General features: G+C 34.1%; 1 protein-coding gene across 10 annotated transcripts; it reads right to left on the bottom strand.

Annotated features, from left to right (window-relative positions):
• Positions 1 to 3,321: 3,321 nt before the first annotated feature.
• LOC113494075 (low-affinity glucose transporter HXT4-like) lies at positions 3,322 to 19,815 on the bottom strand. 10 transcript variants are annotated; one of them, XM_026872216.1, is made up of 8 exons: positions 19,539 to 19,815; positions 18,509 to 18,661; positions 10,453 to 10,658; positions 9,179 to 9,490; positions 7,555 to 7,687; positions 6,057 to 6,265; positions 5,360 to 5,548; positions 3,322 to 3,590 (listed from the first exon to the last, which is right to left on the bottom strand). In XM_026872216.1, exons 2-8 carry the CDS (start codon positions 18,594 to 18,596, stop codon positions 3,357 to 3,359), a joined length of 1,371 nt encoding a protein of 456 aa, XP_026728017.1. In that variant the 5' UTR covers positions 18,597 to 18,661; positions 19,539 to 19,815; the 3' UTR covers positions 3,322 to 3,356. The 10 variants fall into 10 exon arrangements, with proteins under 10 accessions (XP_026728017.1, XP_026728018.1, XP_026728019.1 ...); XM_026872217.1 differs by having other exon boundaries at positions 18,509 to 18,634; XM_026872218.1 differs by having other exon boundaries at positions 19,584 to 19,815.
• Between the last annotated feature and the right edge of the window lie 1,037 nt (positions 19,816 to 20,852).

Below are 20,852 nucleotides of genomic sequence, written 5' to 3'. Positions count from 1 at the left end.
CAATCAGAAATCTCCGAATTGCTAAGCTATCGGGAGTTTCACGTGTTATTGTGAGTCAACCATAAAAGTTAGACATATGCTGTCGAGGAATATTTTTTATATAATTTTAGGGAGAAATTTGGTGAAAACTTACTTTTTTGTGTCCCAAATACGCTGTAATTTATTTGATTAAAAATATTTATTTTTTCACCTTATTTTGAATTAATATAAAAAAAACACTCTAATTTTCAATCGAAAATTCACCCGTCAAATCTTCTCAGAAAATGCAAAAAATGAAAAAAAACTTGTCCTCGATTTTTTTTTAAATTATTATAAATAATTTCATCTAAAAAATTTGATCTCATTTTGTGTTCAATAGACCAATAATCGAGGAAGGTTTTAGGCCAGGTATATAAAATTACGCTGCAACTAATAGGAGCGAAGATTTAATGGAAAATGTGGTAAATACGGGGAAAAATATTAATCTTCGAGGGCTTTCGTTCAAAAATTCCTAACTTATATCTTCTAACCACGCGGACGAAGTCGCGGGCAACAGCTAGTTACCTATATGACGTTTCGCGCGTAGGTAGTTTGTCCGAGAGGCGCAAGTCGCGGCGCGACGCGTCGGCGATAGAAGAAAATCAGCTGTAGTCTTAGTAAAGCAATGAGGGGCCGCTAGGGTGCAAGTATGCAGCTCAAGTTTAGTGGGTAATTCAGGGTAACACGAATAAAAGCCTTTCGTGAAGGTAACCACTTCAAAGGGTTAAGTTATTGAAGGGGTTAACCCCTTCACGTGGTTACCATAATGAAGGTGTTAACCATTTCGCTGGGTTTCGAGGATGTAACTCGAACAAAAGGTAACACTGCGATATGAGTTACCCCGTGTACGGGTTACCCTGTCAAACGGCTTAACTCTAAAGTGGGGTTGTCCGGTCCCTGGTAGTAGGTACACCTATTAGTTATTTTGGTAGTGTTTAATTGTATTAATAGTTTATTTTCGTAATTGGTAGTGTTTAATTATATTAATAGTTTATTTTCGTAATTTTTATATTATTTATTTTGGTAGTGTTTAATTGTATTAATAGTTTATTTTCGTAATTTGGTAGTGTTTAATTAAATTAATAGTTTATTTTCGTAATTGGTAGTGTTTAATTAAATTAATAGTTTATTTTCGTAATTGGTAGTGTTTAATTATATTAATAGTTTATTTTCGTTATTATTATATTAGTTATTTTGGTAGTGTTTAATTGTATTAATAGTTTATTTTCGTAATTATTACATAATCTATATATATAAAAATGAAACCCGTTTCGCGTTGTCATGGCATCACGTGTGAACGGCTGAACCGATTTCGATAATTCTTTTTTTTAAATGTTTGTGGAAGTCCAAGGATGGTTCTTACGGAAAAAAATATTAAGAAATCTCTCTCAGAAATATTGAAAAGTATACATTTAATTTTGCATATTTTAAAAAACGCGCGTTACGAATGTCATTTTTTTTTTTATACGAATCTCAACGTCATTCACAGCCATAGACTATATTAAAAGAGCATCGTTTGTTCGGAAACGTGGTTACTTAATTAAATTCGTTTGCACTATTTTATAATTTTTTGAAAATAATACAAATAGTAAACCTATACAAATTTCGCATATCCTATTTAGTAATCTGTGGTAGTATCTGTTTCCCTAACTTGACATTGGCGTCATTGGCGAAGGGCTGAACAGCAAAGCCAGTTAAAAAAAAAAAACTGTGGTAATCTGTGGCATCACATCCATAACCGCTTTCTAAGTTTTTGATAAAGTTTGTTTTGTTATAAAGACTAAGAAGTTTTTTGTTTGTTAATTACGGTAAGTTGACAGCTTCATATCGATTTTTGGTAACTTTTGGTGACTACATAATATTACAATTTGGTTATACAGAAAATATATGAGAGCTTTTTATTTTCAGTTTTTAACAATGCCACCAACCAGACGTACAAATTTAGGCCGCAGAACTCAAAATACGGCAAGTCAAAGAAATCTACGAGCAAAACAAACTGATGAGCAACGCGAAGCGCGAAATGAACTTCAACGGAATCGAAATCAACATAGAAATGTTGTGTTTAATCCCCACAGAGCTGCATTCAGTTATAATAGGATATGCGAAATTTGTATAGGTTTACTATTGGTATTATTTTCAAAAAATTATAAAATAGTGCAATACTAATTACTATGTATATACTATGTATGTACTATGTATATACTAATTGTTTGTTTGTTTGTTTGAACGCGCTAATCTCAGGAACTACTGGTTCAAATTAAAAAAATATTTTTTTGTTGAATAGACCATTAATCGAGGAATGTTTTAGGCTACATATCATCACGCTGCGACCAATAGGAGCGAAGAAAAAGTCATAACTTATATCTTCTAACCACGCAGACGAAGTCGCGGGCAACAGCTAGTTTACAAATATAAAAACGACTGTACCGATTTTGAAAGAAAAATAATGGAGTGACATTTGAAAACGTGGGTATTTCTATTAATATTTAATTCAGATAAAAGCAATGCTAGGAATTAAGTAATCTTTTCTAATTATCTATCTGACGGACTAGAAAGATTTTTACTTTTAGAACCCGATCAACATCCTGATTATCTATATTTCCACCATGCATTGTCCATAGACGTAATATATTTCAGCGCCATTACTTGCTCACAAAATGAGGTCGCAACCTCATTGCATCGTATCATAAGTTTTAATAAAACCTCAACGTTGCAGAATGCTTCGTAATCCAACCGAATAATAACGGAACTGGTTTGGGGATCCTTATTAAAGTTTATACGACCTTATGCCTCATTCAACGAAATAAACGTAGAAGTTACTGTCAAACGCTGAATATCAATCAATATATTAGTTTAGTGATGATAAATCTTGGAATGCAACACGTGTCGGAAAATGTACGATTAATAAAAACGAGATTATTTTATCAAGCTTTTTCTTTTTTATAACACCATACTTTAGGATTATATGTATGCAGTTTATACCGGGTATAAAAACGTGTAGATTGATTTTGAAGACAAACAATTTCTTATGTATTGAAGCAAAATTTTACAATATTTTTTTTTATTTTACTAATTAAGAAATAATGCAAAGGCGCATGGAAATTATTGATTACGTCAGCTTTTCGGTAAAAACGTACGAATAAGTGACGTCACACAAGATTTCAGCGTACTGTAGCTTCATTTTAATTACGCGATAAAATAAACTATTATATACTCTATACATTAATCTGAAGGACAAATTAGAATTGCTTTATTTAAATACCAAATCGAATACTTATTAAAGGGGTTATTAAAAATGCTAAATCCTTAAAATAAATTAATTTAATACTATAATAATATCACGCCGGTAAAGATGGCCTTTTGACTTGCCTCTCAATTTGTCTAACACTCTTGTTTCGAACATTAGGGACTACGAATAAGGCGTACACTGCACCCCACAAGTTTATACTTGCAAATATATAGAAGATAGTATAAATGCCTACGTAATCTTCAATGTATTGGAAGGTGTGTACGTGGAGGAGTTTTATTATTTGCGAGTAAGCGTAAACTGCTCCTATTAGTGTCGCTCTAATCTGTAATAGAGGAAAGAGGTTTTAATTAGTTTACTAAATACTTACTTGAAAATACATATAATCATTGGCCTAGCCTTTTCCCAACTATGTTGGGGTCGGCTACCAGTCCAACCGGTTTCAGCTAAGTACCAGTGTTTTACAAGGAGCGACTGCCTATCTGACCTCCTTAACCCAGTTACCTAGGCAACACAATACCCCTTGGTTAGACTGGCTGTCAAAATACATATAACATGAACAAAAAACACGAACGAGAAATTCATAAACAATGAATGAAAATTATTTTCGCATAATATTGAATTGAAGCATGACTGTTCTATTTATCATAAGGTTTATTGCTGATTTTTGGGTTCCGTACTTATGGGTAAAATGTTTATGAACCTATTATTAAGGCTTTGCTGTCTGTACATCTGTCTGTTTGTCTAAACCCACTAAGCGACGTGTCCCGGGTTTGATTCTCGCATTATGTATGATTTTATGCGATTCAGGAATACTTATTCTGAGTCGATGGGTTTTCGTGCATGTGACTTGAATGTTTGTGGAACTTTCGATGCAAGTATTAAATTCTTTTTGCAGGAGTTCTTTTTTCTTTTTTAACAAAATTAATTTTGGACAGTCGTCTGTTTCTATTTACATATGTTTTGATCAGTATAAAAATATATGCAACAGATCTGTTTTAAACATTGTTGAAATATTGCATGAAAATATTCAATTCCATATTTTCTTAGCGTACAATAATATCCGGGATCGCGCTACACAATTTTGATACTCGGTAAATTTTCTTTGAAAAGTTACCCCAAACCTGCCACAAACAGTTTTCTGCAATTCTTTACTTTAGTATTTTCTCGGTTGCTTTCTCAGATTCAATTCATAGTGCAGTATCGACGGTGAGTATACACGGTGATTCTTTAGTCGTCTCACAAAAGTAGCCCAGTTCATGTATACGACATAAAATACCCCTTGGTGCGACTATTATTTTTTTATCATCAACTAAGATAATAAGTACGAAGAAAAATGAAACATGAGAAATCTGAAAAATCCTGTTAAAAATTATAAAACCGCCCCTGCCCTCGCCGCTCTCCATTGTTACAAGGCTCGGACCGCGCTCGCAACAGAGCTGTGTTTCTAAAACTACGAATTGCATCATAATATTGAATGAAAATTGCATTTTAAATTTATTCAAATCTCATGAATTCCATTTTTTTAATCATGAACGTGTTCTAGTCATAGGATACATGAACTGGGCTGCTTTTGTAAGACGACTAAAAAATCACGTTGTATTTATTTAGCGGCTCACGACCCCACGACTAAAATTTATGATTAATGACTCCGGTTGGACTAGTCGGGCAATCCCGATAAACGCGCGTGAGTAATCCTCTTTTTGACAAACGGACTGACAAACTAACAGCGGCGCCTCAGAAATAGGTTTCCATTCTTACTTTTTAGATACTGAATCCAAAAACATTTTTGGTAATTTATGGTAATTTATGCATGTATTTACCATTTATAATTTGTACACCTTGTAAAAGGTAGAACATAGTGGTACTAACAATTTATATTATAAGACCTATGTAAAACCTATGTTTCACAAATAAAAAATTATGATTATGATTATGGTAATAGAAAAAAAAATTAAAAGCCTCTTCATTGTTAAGTATTTTCTAATCTTATTTTTGCCTAAGAATGCCATACTTAATCAAAAAAAGTTACAAAAAATAGTTTCTGTCTATCAAACCTTTAAGTAAAAAAAAAGTTAGAAAGAAAGTCCTCACCTCAAAATTGAACATTTCCACCATCATTATTAGTGGCAAACCCCATAGGATCCCGTACCCAAAGACCAGGACTCCTAGAGCTGCCACAGGCACTGATCTAAATGACGTCACGGTCAAGTCAGCTTGAGTATACACAGCTAACACACCAATAGAGAGAGTCATTATCACGTAGCCGGCTGTCAGCATGTACTGGAATAGAAAATAGGAAGGATGTTAAAGTGAAGGTCATTTGTTTTGTCTTTTCTATGGGACTGATTTGAATATGGGGTCTATTTCTTTGTGATGATACTAGCAATTACTTTCAAAACGAAACTTTTGAAATCAATGAGTGACTTTAAGTGAATAATTATTTTAATAGTCATATTGTTTTAACAACAAAACCATAAAACCGACTTCAAATAAAAAAACTATTGAGCCAAACTTGTTGATTTGATTTTTGTTTTGTGATCGTAACGTAGTCGTAAACGTAGCTGTTTTAAGTTTAATGTAAAAAGAGACAACAAAATAAGTTCTTCTAGTCCGAAGTTATGAGGTAACTATAATAGAGTTAAATTAACGCATGAAATCAGCCTAAGTCCTGCTTGAAATAAAAACTTTTTGATTTTGAGTTTTTTTTTCAATCTTTCCATTTTCAAAAGTTTTGCTAGCAAGTTGGCATTTTCTTCAAAAATGAAATTCCATACTCTTTTCTACTAACCTTTAAATCCACTAAAGTGACGCAAAAGAGGCAGAACAGACTCCCAGCCATCAGCGTGCTTAGAACTAGAATGTTTTCAGTGTCTGAGGGCACCTTCAGCTGCATTAACGTTTTCTCCTGGTCCAGAAAGAGGATGCTGCCACACAGCACCGAAACGGTGACGAGCACGATGCCTATTTTTGTACTATCCAGCCATATTTTGTTTCGCCCTGAAAACATTTTAAAAATCAAATAAGTTTTTTTTAGCATGTTTGAAGCTGTTCTTTATTTCAAATATTGGCAGTGTGATCGTTGGGATCGTTGTCACGCGCTGTTTTAAGAGGTATCACTGAAGTAGCTTTAGCGATAACACTTAACGAAGTGCTGAAGGGTAAGTGAAAATGTGCTATCTTTTGCATTTCGACCATATAAAAGAGCAAAAGTGTTCTAATTCGAACAATTTGATTATGATATGTCTTCTATTTGACATTGAGAAGTTGGGACTGGAGAATATATATGATTACTTTTTTTATTGGTTATTTATACAATGGCAACAGCCTGTATATGGCTCACTGTTAGGCAGAGGCCTTGTCTCCTATAGGGAAAATTTAGTAACTATCATATTTATTAAATGCTGGAATATAATTATCTCTAATTGACTTTCTTCCTCTTTCTCCTTTAGTGTTTTGCTTATGAGTGAGCATTATGTCTGTCACGACCCCTATTTTGGACGCAGGTCCAGGATAAGGGTCAGGAGAGTTCTAGCATATTATAAATATGTCATTTTTTTCTTCATAATATGCATCGATTCCAGCAGATACTCAAGTATTTTGTAGTTTAATTTGCGTTACCATAGCCTTAGGCATTTTTAGAGTTCACGAGAAACATCTACTGTGCTTGGTCCAATCAGTGCTCTAAAACTTTTTCCAGTGACGAAAAGCGCAGATTGATTGGATCGCTTCGCTCCCCACTACCTAACATAGTTGCCATGGAAACGACCTTAACGACTTCAACTAGGTTTAAATCTAGTTCAGTGATAGATGTCAGCGGGAAATCGGGAAAGTGTGCCACTACTAACTTACACAAAAGCACAGGAAACTTTAAAAACATTTATGTATGAAAAACTCTGTCCGATCCTTGAAGGACATAAGTGATTTGATGGACATCAACATATATCATCACAATATATTTCTTTCGCACAGCATTAATGACAAATAATACCCTTAGTTTCTAGCGCGTAATCTGCACTATATTATCTGATTTAAATTTAAGGCCTAGTTGTCGATTCGCTCTAATTTTGTTAACCCGAATCGAGCAAATGGACCACTTTCAATTTTGAATATTTTTAACCGCAAATTCGCCCAAGACAAATTGAACAGCGGGCAAATCCGGTACTCACAAATTTTGTAATATATTATTCGCCAAAATACTGTTGCCGTGCTGCTTATTTTTTATGAGGTATAATAGTGTTTAAGCGAAAAAAAAATACCAAATTGCGTCACTTATCATCAATACTCACACACAGTGTAGACAGAGAGCTTTCCATTCGATTTGCTTCGATCACTTTCATCCTTAAGATTTGATATTTCTTTTGATATTGTTGGATCGTCCTCGGGTAACAAAGTTAGTCTTGACAGATTCCTTCGGGCGCTCTGTAAGTAAATAGTATATTAGCTTTTAAAAAAATCTTTTGTTCAAGATGTGTCGACGATATAGTTAAGGTCTCGGTTTGAATCTGGATGGAATGGGTACAAGAAAGGGGAGGTTTACGCCCAGTCAAAATGAAAATCAAAAGTTTTTCTTTCAAGTAGGCAGTTTTCCAGGCACTTTCAAAACGTTACATTGATGGCTCTAGTTGCGCCAGTAGTGGGAAAACAAAGTTTATGGATGATGTTGATGAGGCATGGTGTCCATCTATGCATCATATGAAATATTTCACAAAAATCAAAATTTAAGACAAACGTAACACACAAACAAAAAAATAATTATTTTATGAACTGTTTTTATTTTGGATGTTCTTTTGTTGGCACGACAAATTATTTTGGCCTATCGAATTGTGAAGTCGATGTTAAAAGCATTTTTTAATTCATTTATAAAGCATCCTTTTAATGACACGGTAATTAATTCGAGAAACGTACGCATAATAAATATATTTGCAATATAAGAAATTTCGACATTTTTGGCTAAATGTTTAAAGTTTAATATTTGCATAAACTTTTCAATTCATGTTACCCTCAAGGGAAATTACTTTTGGTTTTATCATAGTGTATTTCCTCTCACTATTTGAATAAAGCTAAAAAGAAAATATACCGAAAATTCGTCGGTCTCTTAATATCTGGATGCATTCTGAAATGGGAAATGTTGTCGTTTCTGTAGAGGTTTGCTAATTAAAATGACGCAACTGTACTAACTGGAAATTGTTATATTACCAACATACATAATTATGCCATACTTCAGGGCACAGATAATTTATTTCCAATAGCAAAAAAAAACAAATTGTAAAAATCGAGACTTTCATAAATATAATGGGAGACAAATTTTACTAGCATATTTGTTTTTTTTCGTACTTCATTTGTGCGGAACCCATACAGTCGCGAATCTGACTCGCACTTGACTGACGAGTTGTCATTGTCTAGGCCGCTGTAGTGTATTGTTTTCAAAACCATTTTAAAACTATGTATTTCAAACAACTTACTCATAGCACGCTAAATAGCTGTTTAAATGGAAGTCATTATCACTTTATTATCATGGTTATTGCTATTTTAATAGAGTATTGGTCACATGATGTTCATTTAGTATTAGCGTAGTAACCATAATATGTTTTACCTCAACTTTAACACAACGACATGTATTGTCAAATTAAGCAAAGTTTGTGTCGTGATTATTATAGTTAGTATCGTGAGAATGATTCTAGTTTTTTCAGTATTCTAGACTAGTTTCAGAATCAAATAATAAATAAATAAATAATAATAATAATATTATAATATTTCATATTATAGGTAAATTACACTCAAACACTGATAAAATTATCGTGCTCATAACACGAATATTTTTCTTGGGTGGAAATAGAACCCAGACCACCTCCAGAATACCAATCAATGCCACTAAACCTACCAAGGGACCAGTCACAAAAAAAAACTTACCTCATACTTTCCGACCATCACCAAATAACTGGGAGTTTCAACCATCATCAGCATTGACAAAAACTGCATCCCCACCAATCCAACCATCACATACAGCCTTACTTCGATCGCGATCATCTTTGTCAAGTAGCCAGCTGTAGTCATCACCATCATCAGAGTCAAACATACTTGTCTTAGACTGGTGATCTCTCTTACATATATTGGCAGGACGGTGAACAGTCCCCCTGATGACACACCAGCTAGTATGTGTAGTATAACTTGTATTGTATATACGTTTTTGTTGTTTAGCAAAAAGTGCGGTATTAGTGAGATCTGTAACAAAAAAGAAAAAAGTAATAACTAAATTATTTTTTTAAATATGGTAACAGAAATAAAACCGTTTGGTGCTGAAATGTTCGGGGCTTGGGGACTACGTGCACTAGGACTTGCAGCAAAGCTCTTGGTCGACTCCACCCGTGGTCAGAAGGCTAGACTATTTTTTAGCACAAAGAATTTTTGTTGCCATCATTGTAATAATACAGCTGTGCATGGCACTGTGTTTTCAGACACGTTTCAGATATATGATATTTTTAATTGTATCGTCACACATCTTAAGCTGACATAAGCGATATGATCCTCACATCCACCTATGTCAGTTACTGTCTTGGTCAGATAGCCCAGTACCTTTATCATCAAAGCGAATGGCGCGTATAATAAGGAGTTGCAGGTTAGAATCCTGTCTGAAGCTTAAATGCATCTTGCAGCCTGAATTGTTTTCGGTATATTTTTTTAATTTAGCTGAAAATAGTATACTTTATTTCATTAGACTCAGTTGCAATACTACCCTTAGGCATTGTCAAATGCATAAAGAGAAACGCAAACACAGTTGTTTCTAAATTAAAACTGCCTTTGCTTGATATTGCATTATAATATAATATTGTAGAAATGAAACTGCGAAAAGATGAAAAAATTAATTAAAAGGCTGTATATCATGACTGGCTGCAAGTATCAAAAGGTTCGTTAAAACCTTATATTAGAAAATAGTAGGCAAAAATGATCTACAACTTTACTGTGCTAAGTTTACAGTCCAAAGTTAATTGGACTTCGATAGTGAAATGAGAGACTTTTTTTTTCTCCAGCCTACTATGTCCCACTGCTGGGCAAAGGCCTCCCCCAAATCTTTCCACGACTCTCTATTCTGGACCGCATGGAACCAGCCTAAAGTCGATAAAAAAAAAAATTGTATTTGTTTCAATCTCACTATATTTCTTGTCCCAATAACCAAAACTACTCACCCCTTGCAGCATATTAACAACAAACAGCCCAGTGAGCCGTCCATACTTGTCTATAACATAGCAAAAGATCACAGCGGCCACCCCAGCGCCGGCCACCATGGCTGTGGTAGTCCATTGTATGTCGAAGTATCTGATAAAGTGGCCAGAATGGGATGATGACGTCAGCGTCGTGGTCTCCAAGCCGTGGGTGAAGAATGGTATGTTTACTGTGAAGATAAAGGAAAGAAATTCAACAGGAACAGTCCAAAAATTGTCTTTCGCTTTTAACCTAGATACATGCTGGTTCAGGTGCATTTTGTCTTTTTAAATAGTAGTGGTATTTGTGAATGTCTTGCTATACATGAGGTGCCAGTTCGATTTTAATGCAGTTCAAATAAAAATTACTTTTTCGAAGTTATACATTTCTTAGACAGTACTGGTAAGGGGTGAAGGAAAACACCGAGTAGAAACCTGAATCCCAATTAATGGAATCCAGAGAAAGAAAGAAGAAAAAGAAAGAAATAAAGAATAGTGTTTTATTGCAAACTTGAACGCATACATAACACAACATACTAATATAACATAAAGAAAAAGATATAACAAAAAAGAAAAAAATAAGGGTATACACCGTGATTTTTTGTCGTCTTACAAAAGCAGCCCAGTTCATGTATCCAATGACTAAGAGCACGTTCATGATAAAAAAATAGGTATTTATGAGATTTGAATAAATTTAAAATGCAATTTTTATTCAATATTATGATGCAATTCGTAGTTTTTTAGAAACACAGCTCTGTTGCGAGCGCGGTCCGAGCCTTGTAACAGTGGTGAGAGGCGCGGGCGGCGGCGTTTTTATCATTTTTAAGAGTATATTTCAGATTTCTCTTGTTTATTTTTTCTTCGTACTTATTATCTTAGTTGATGATAAAAAAAATATCGCGCCTATGGGTATTTTGCGTCGGATACATGAACTGGGCTGCTTTTGTAAGACGATTAAAAAATCACCGTGTATAAAAATCAAACATGAGGGGCTAGTATGCGTAACAATCTCGCAATACGGCCCTCGCTCAGCATAATGCTGCGACCTAATGCAGAGCTATCCAGAGTGATCAAATCTCAAACTTAAAACACCCCTTTTAGAATACTGCTCATGATTTTGAAATAGCTGGACTGATTGATAATATAAACGACATCTAATTTTCTTCATCCGTTTAAATTTTACGATGCCATAATCAAACACACTGATACCATTTAAACTTTGACACTAATATTTTGCGTCGGGATTAAAAATAAAGATATTTTCTACGCTTAACAGGTAAATAAAATACGAAAACATGGGAATATTTGGCGACGAGTCATTCCATCAAAGGCCAAATGCAAACTGGTGATAAAACAGAGCATATATTTGAATATCAAAATACTTCGTAGCTAGAATTTCCTTTCGAAAATGCTGAATATTTGAAATACTGGAATACTAAACGCCAGATAAGTTTTCGAGTTTTGTTTGTTTGAAAGGTATATGTGGAAAGTAGCTTATTGCCCGAAAGCGTCAGTACATGGGTTATGTGTTTCGTATATATGTATTTTTATTATATTTGTATGTCTTTAGCGTAATCCTATACCAGCTGATTGATTTATGAGACAAACAGTATTATAGAAGTCATTAGTGTTTGGGTAATTACGTCGGCTTTTTAAAATGGCGATTAGATATAAAATAATAGTTTTCTTATTTAAACCTCTTCTACAGGTCTTTAAATTTATAGGCAGCCTATATAGGTATCTACATTTCTAATAATACACTGGTAAGTATAATTTAAATTCTACCAAATGAGCGTTGACGATAAGTGCATGGAAAATATAAAATCGCTTATCTGCAATTGAATACTTGTTACATTTTGAATGGACGAGGCATTTGCCCAGCAGTGGCATCATGCTCAGCAAATGAGTATTCTACTATTTACAGAATTCTATGATATATATCTAGGTATTATAATAAAATTCACACTTAGAAAAATGAAGCTCCATTTTTTTTTGTTTTGACACAATCAACCACACTCTTCCTAAAAGTACAAACAACATGTCAAATTCAATCAATTAAATTGGATGGATACTAATTGAATCGAACATAAGTGATGTTAACTGAAACTCGGTTACTTTAGACAAACAATTGAATTCCGTGCTGAAAACCATTAGCATGTAATAAGATCGTTCCATTGAAATAAATGAATAATGTGATGGATAGGTAAATAGGTAATTTTATTGAATGTAATGCCCGACGCGTATTTATCGGGAACGCCTAACTAGTTTCGGACCTGAATGAAAAACTAAGTCATAAGCTGATGCGGTAGCGTGGTTGCTAGGCGACTTTGGTTGGACCCAAAACTAGTCAGGCGATGTCTATCCATACTTATCAGTATTTAAAATAGCTATGATTTTAAAATTAATTTATAGGTAACTGTTTACTCATGCGTTATTATCGGGATCGCCTGACTAGTTTCGGTCATGAACTGACGTGAACTGGTAAAGTTTTAAGTATCGTAATACCTTGGCGTTTTGAAACTAGTCGGGTGAATAAATTCGCTTGATGCTGACAAGTAATAACAAATCCCTTTACGAAGTTTATTATAATAACTATCAATGTGCCATTCTTTGCCAATTTTTACTTAATTCAAGTTATATCAAAATCGGTCTAGCCGTTTCTGTAGTTGTATATTGCATTGTTATTGGGTTTGAAGCTACCATGAAAATTCCAGCCTGCTAACCTATCGGGTAGTGCCTCAAAATTGCGTTAGAAAAATCCAACCGGAACGACAAACAAACAAACAAGAAAATGAGTGTATAAAAACGTGGGAAAAACAAAATAAATATATTCGTATAAGAGACATTTTTTTCCTACATTAAGGATATTCTCAGGTGCCAAACGACTCATTAAATAGCATGTTCGTTTTTCTCTTTATTTCGTGTCAATATTTGGAAACATTTCTTGACATATTTTGTCTCACCTGTGTTCTGTATCATACAATAAATGTTATTATTTTTAGAAGTATGTATTAGGAGCTCGTGGCTAAGCTCTAACCGCAAAAGTGAATCAATCACAGGTTAAGCTAAGCTTGGCCCGGTTGGTCCGTAGATGGGTGAACATCTTTGTCATAGCGAGCTCCTCCGTGTTTCGGAAGGCACGCTAAATTGTGGGTCCCAGCTGTTATTTCTACATCTTTGAAAGTCGTTGTAGGTAGTCAGAAGCTTGAAAGTCTGACAACCATTCTGACTAAGGAGTATCGTGTTGCCCAGGTAACTGGGTTGAGGAGGTCAGATAGGCATCGCTCCTTGTAAAACACTGGTACTTAGCTGAAACCGGTTAGACTGGAAACCGACGCCTACATAGTTGGGAAAAGGCTAGGCCGATGATATTAAGAAGTAGGTATGTATGTATACGAAGACTGTTATACAGAAATGAATTTAATAAATAATTTACACTCAAGAACCAAGTACTTACTCGGTATTAGTAAGATAAGAATGTCAATTGATTGGGTATTTAATATTTATAAAGGCGTAATAACGAAATTAAACGTTGTTTTTGTAATGTGAACCTTATCGCTATGACTTAAAATTATTAAGTTTGACATTTGTCATTAGTTGTTCAACATATTTTGTAATAACTTTGGCTGTGTTGTTATATTCTAATTAGGCATTTGACTTAAAAAAAAAACAAAACCATCCTTTAGGCAGATTTCTAGATTTTTTTTAAATAACTATAATAATATCACACCAATTGCTTTAAACTGTCTGTGCAGTGTGCATACTTTACACAACGCCATCTAGTCTCAATCTAAGTAAAGCTTGTATCGTGAGTACTAGACGCCTGATAAACATGCTTATATATTTCTAAATATCAATAAATTTCACCCAGGCACAGAACAAATGATCGTGCTCATAAAACAAACATTTGTCCTGGGTGGGAATCGAACCTCCTCCTTTATAGCAGTCAGGGTCACTAACCACTAGACCAACAGGCCAGTATCGCATGTTACTTATTTAATTTAGCCAAAAGAAGCTTCAAACAAAGCGTATTAAAACTTAATTTCCAATTCCAACTTTTCCTTATAATTTAATTAATTTCGCTTTTCATTTGTTTCGCTGTACCTTCGTCAGTGCCTAATGAAGTATAAAATATTTATCTCAAGTATTGCGAAATGTGGAAATCGGATATTTATGACCATTGCTAACTTTGTTCTGTGAATAAGTCTAATTGGATGTTTAAATAAGCAATACAACGTGTTTTTTGTTACGTAAACATATATTTTTGTCCGCCGCAGTACCACGTAGATCTACATATATTAAATATTAAATGTAATATTAAATGCGAACAACATCACATACATTGTTCTGAACCCAAAGTAAGTTGCTAAAGCACTTGTGTTATGGAATTCAGATACAACGAAGGTACCACAAACACCCAGATCCGAGACAATGTAGAAATAAGAATTTTTACATTGACCCGACCGGGGATCGAACCCGGTGCGTACGCCACTCGACCACGGAGGTCGTCAAACAATATGTATATGTAACTTATGATATCAAAGCGGTTACTGGACATAAAACAGTTGCAAAATAGTTGCTAAACAGTTGCGCTATAGTTGCAAAACTATCTTGCAACTTCTTCTGTTGAGTACAGACCGCTTATATGACAATAATGGTTGTCATTACATTTAAGCCGTGTTATATTTTGTTAAATTAATTGTGTTATATTACATCCCCTTAAAATAAATCTATAACACTTGGCTAAAAGTGTCCTTCCATATCGTGTACGATCAAAACTCAGTATTATTGTGGATTAACATTAAAATTAAGACAAACTGCAGCCGTAACAGCGTACAATTATTTGCATTAAAATATTACGATAAGTTGTGTACACAATGAGAGCATGCTCTTATCAGACAAATGTCAAAGTCACGTTCATTAAACAATTCTTGAAATTACTCGTGATTTTCATGTCAACTATAAAAAACAGCCTAAATGCGTAATGGGAGTCTCACACCATATATTATGATCTGTAAAAACAGGGCTAGTTGTAGTCGCCGTTTTAAAAGTGCTGTGCAAAATAGCTGGCTGAAGAAAATATTTTGCAAAAAGAAATGTTTGTGTAGCGAATTGAGGATCTCAGCAAAAGTTTATTAATCACTAAACTTTTATTAATCACTTAAATAGATCAAGTACAACAATCACATTTAATTAAAGACGTCAAATTCATAAGTATCCTTATATATGTCATCATCTTTAAAAAGTTCACTGTCTAGCTATCTTTGTTCATGACTTTACATCTTGGTGATGGAGGGTCTTAGTAATGGCAAAAAAATTCAAAGAATCGGCTATCTGTTACATGCCTTAAGAGGTTGCTTTAATAATATCACAATATTGCATGCAAAACCCCAGATATCTATACTAATATATAAAGCTGAAAAGTTTGTTTGAACGCGCTAATCTCAGGCACTACTGGTCCAAATTGAAAAAATATTTTTGTGTTGAAAAGACCATTCAACGAGGAAGGCTTTAGGCTATAAACCATCACGCTGCGACTAATAGGAGAGAAGATACAATAAAAAAATGTGAAAAAAAAACAGGGCAGGTATATGTAAATCATAACTAATCTCTTCTAACCACGGGGACGAAGTCGCGAGCAACAGCTAGTCCTCAATAAAAGCATGGTCAATGGCAGACAAAAGACTGGGAGGCCTTAACGGGCCTTAACGTGGGTCCGATCAAGTTCGAGAAAACTAGAAACTAACTGTCTCAACAGCTCTCCAAAGTGCAGCAGACCAAAGCTACTGGCGTCTGCATCCAGAATGCTGGTTGAAAGAATCACGGTAGTCAGTCATGAACTCATGAGCAAACAACAAGAAGAACAGGTGGAGGAAAACAATGACGTTTTAAATAGTAGCGATAAGCAGTTTGTTTAATGAGTCATATGACGTGAATACGATATTTTCATTTGTTTATTTTTGTACATGGTCTAGTATGAGCCAATGAGTTTTAAGGTTCAGAATTATTTGTATTAAATCTAGAGGACTTAGATATTTTCTTTTTATTTTTTTTTATTTTTTTTGTTACATAGGTGGTCAATTAAGTGTACCTACCGCTCATTATGGACGCTGTCGGACGCAGCAAAAGTAAAGAGAGGAGGAATATGCTTAATACTATATTTCCATGTAATTTTAATTAAAAATGTAAATTTTAATTTTATTCCCTTAATTAATATTGTTTTGTACTATTTGCTGTAAACTAATCTCTGTCAGTCCCATCTTACCTTTAAAATACGCATTATGCCACAATTATATACTAGACATGGGTTATTAATTCGAACAGAAGTTTTCCATCGGTTTTATTTCATTTTATTTTATTTATTTCATTTCATTTACAGAACAATCATTTGCTATATACAAAAAAAAAACATAAACAATAATTAAATCAATGAATCAAAAAATTTATCGGCATCGCTGCCGGCTTTTTTAATCTTTTATACCTATACACTTTAAAGTTAAGAAAGTGGTGAAACAAGAAGAAAGAAAAACATATATTTAAAAATATCCAGTAGGCCAGGGCCAAATAAATAAGGGCTGAGTAAGTAGCAGATGACCCCACCTATCCACCATTTTCGTATGTTCAACGTTCTGCCAAACACCCTGTATATTAGTATAGATAGATATAGATTGAGAACATCACCTCTTCTAAAGTTAACATAGCCATATAACCATAGCCAACATAACAATTTGTATTCCAGTATTAAACCCATGCCAAGATAAGCCTGTTGAAACTCATATAACTTCACAAATATTTCTGGATGCGTTTAACCTATTTCAAATGTATAATTTCTTTGATAAAGCATTAATAAGAGTTTAAACTTAAAACCAGCCAGATTGTTTATTTTAATGAGTCTTACTAACAAGTCCTGTGAGACCAATTCATAAAATAACTAAAGGTTAATAATCAACTAATAACCAAAAAAACAGAACCTCATAGTTATAGGTATGTCACGCAAACGATTTGTCACGAGTCAGACTCGCGCTTGACCAGTTGTTGTCGGGTAACAGTAATCTTATAATAGGGATGATGACTGGGTATAAAAAGAAAAAATCTCATTAGTCCCTCAGTTAGATAATTGAAAAATATGAGACACGTATTTTTTCTTTTTTCAGAAATACTAGAATTGACAAAGATTAGCTGCTTTAAAGTTTAGGAGAGGTGGCTTGTGACGTAACGATATAGTAAAATTTATACTCAATCGTGACGTCACGCGTAAGTTTCATTCACTTTAATTTGGTCAATTTATGTTTGCGGGACAAATTAAAAAATACATATCCATTATTATACAAAAAACTAAAAGACGGACACTGCAAAAAAAAATTGTCATCATCCCTATTATAAAGTGGTGACAAAATTGTAGGTAACATGTTGCTGTTACAAAATGGTTCTTTAAATCTATCAATTAAACATACCGTGTAATACATGCGATACATAACCTCATCTAGTGGTTTTAAATAAAATTAATAAATAACTCTGAATGTCTGTTCCATTCACGACGACCCCTTGAATATAAGTAAGTATATGTATACTTAAACATATGTAAACGATCTCTTAGAGCCTCACTAAAATCGGTACAGCATTTTCTGAGATTAGCTTGACAAACAAAAACCTCATTCACTTCAAAACATTTATAAAAGTACACTAGTACTGTGAAGCCTGTGCCTAGCTACGGAACATCATATAGACTACTATATAATGTTCCGTAGCTAGGCACAGGCTTCTTCCCTCAAAATGAAAGTCTGAGCATTGAACTCAACCCTTACAGTATTTAACAATTAAAATTGTATAAAATAACAGAATACGTTTATAATAACTATCGTGAGACTGATTCATTATTAAATGATGTAACGGTTTACTCACGCGTATTTAACGACGACACGTTCGACTCGCGATCCCGCCGCGTCCGGCTGACTCCGGTCGGGTCCGAAACTAGTCGGGCTACCCCGATAAATACGCTTGAGTAAACCGTTACATCATTATTTAATAACACAATACGTACCAAAAAATGCTAAAATAAATTGTTTCCATACACTTCTTTCACCCTTTCCACTTTCCATTTTGTTTTGACTATTTATTGTGTAAACCATATTCACAGCCACTGTATCTAACGCCTATAGCCAACTGCCTTAAAGAATACTTCTTGAGTAAAATCCTTTTGTACAAATAATTTTGTTTGCTCTCTTATCTTCTACTGATAAAGCTGTGTTCAGATTGCACATTGTTTTAATTTGTTGAACGGTACTCGTTTGTTAATCTCCCGGCACTATGTTGGGATTAATTTATTGAAAAGTACTTGATATCTTAATGAATAGGTATTTTATTTTATATCTTTAGCTGTAGTCTTTTTTAAGGCGGCATAGGTTGCCTACAGCATCACAAAACTGGTGGTTTCGTACAAATAACATTAGAAGAATAAATATTCGAAAAAGTAATACTGGCCATACAAATGATGACCTCAAGGACCGTTGCTTGACTTCGATTTATATTTTATTATTTGCTGTAAGTATAAGTGGCCTCTAACATATATGGCAGATGATTGAAACAGCAACCGTGTTAGTTTTTCTGATTTTTGCCGTAATGGCGACAGCAGTTGATATTATTTATGAAAATTAGAACTTTCTAAATATCGTAATTCACGGGGTCCAGTCTAGTAGCTAGAAAAACATTAGTCACTATTAGTAATACCGATTACGCTTTACTTAATTTTCGCTTCGCTTTATTTAATGACTATTTAAGCCGCTGAAAGAAATCACAACTGTCATTCATTTGTTGATTAAGGTTTGTGACGCAGTCTATGCCGTGACGCTGTAGGTTCACCAAAAGAATTAACACACGAAGAGAAAAATAATGTTTTATAGTAGGATATTTAAACCTTTCATCATATTTTTTTTCTGTAAATATTTGTGTAATTACACTAAAAACGTTAATTTTATTTTTATGTCGTTGCTAATAGCATATGGACTGGACTTTATATTTATTAAACAAAAAAATCTGATTCATCACAAACACAGCTTTAAAATAACGACTACCTAAATTACTAAATCACACTAAAAACCAAGCAATAAATATATTACACTACACACACACTGAAAACCAAACTTCATAATTAGTCATTAAAGTTCAAAATTCATTAACACACTTCGTCACAAAGGAAACCTTTTACAGGCAGTTTTAATGTTCAAATAGATAAAATGTTACCGTTCGCATTAGTTTCGAGACGTGACGAGAGCCACGTGTGATAAGAAATACACGATATGACTTGTGCCTATGCGCAGACACACTGACAAACGGCCACTTGAAAAATATTGAATTAGTGCGCGTCCATTTGTGCACCCGGCTGGATGGTACGTCAGCGGGTGACACGCAAAATTGAACCTTATTAGGGTCAAGTAAATATCGTTTTATTTGTACAATCGATTTTGTTTTCATTGATGTTTTTTACGTTACTGTGAATAGATATTGATTGTATTTAAGAAACTTTTCTATTATTATTTTTAGAGTTACGTACGCAATGAAGAAAAACGGAACCCTTTTACTATGGCACCGTTGTGTCCATTCGTCTCTCGTGCGATAGCTACAGATGAAATTTTCACTGATGATCTAATTATTTCTGATGCCGCTAAAACTACATTAAATATTTTAACATTGTCTGACGTACTCCAATTTAATTGTGCCGTATGATATATCTAAAAAAAAATGCGGACATCATCACATACATTGTTCTGAACCCAAAGTAAGTTGCGAAAGCACTTTTGCTTTGGAATTCAGATACAACGAAGGTACCACAAACACCCAGACCCGAGATAATGTAGAAATTTGAATATTTACATTGACCCGACCGGGGATCGAACCCGGGACCTCAGAGCTAGCGACACCTTGAAACCAGTTAACGCCACTCGACCACGGAGGTCGTCTAAAAATCTAAAATGTACATTACATTTATAATTCTTAAATAAAATAAAGTTTCTAGCTATTGCTAACAGAATTTCCAAAATTGATTCTATAGACCTTAAGATTAGCTCAACAACGTCAGAAACTCCCAAACTTTAGCTCTTTATAATAATCGTATACATTAAAATAAATACCAATAGCTGTGTCCCATTGAATTGAAAGTGTTCACTAAGCGCGGATTACATGAAAATGCTCTTAAACCCGACATAACTAAGGATTAAGTTAAGCTAAACCCGTCAACGCGCGTTGGAATTCTAATAATTTTCAATCGATATTAAATTTTACTTTGTGGTCATATCGCACCTATAAATAGATTCGCGAATTGGATTTATAATGACACTAGTTGTTGCCCGCGACTTCGTCCCCGTGGGTAGAAGATATAAGTTATGATT

Source organism: Trichoplusia ni, chromosome 5 (genome assembly GCF_003590095.1).
Source record: "Trichoplusia ni isolate ovarian cell line Hi5 chromosome 5, tn1, whole genome shotgun sequence".
In the NCBI taxonomy this organism is placed as follows: domain Eukaryota; kingdom Metazoa; phylum Arthropoda; class Insecta; order Lepidoptera; family Noctuidae; genus Trichoplusia; species Trichoplusia ni.
Note: the sequence above shows the minus strand (reverse complement) of the source record. Positions and strands in the feature narration are given on the sequence as shown.

Bases quoted from the DNA above. Each gene is read 5' to 3' on its own strand.
- LOC113494075 (XM_026872216.1), bottom strand. From the start codon at position 18,596: ATGGTTTACACAATAAATAGTCAAAACAAAATGGAAAGTGGAAAGGGT. The intron at 9,491-10,452 runs GTGAGTAGTTTT...TTTTTGTTACAG, and splicing joins TTGTTAATATGCTGCAAGGG to ATCTCACTAATACCGCACTT. The intron at 6,266-7,554 runs GTGAGTATTGAT...AAATGTTTTCAG, and splicing joins GCTCTCTGTCTACACTGTGT to GGCGAAACAAAATATGGCTG.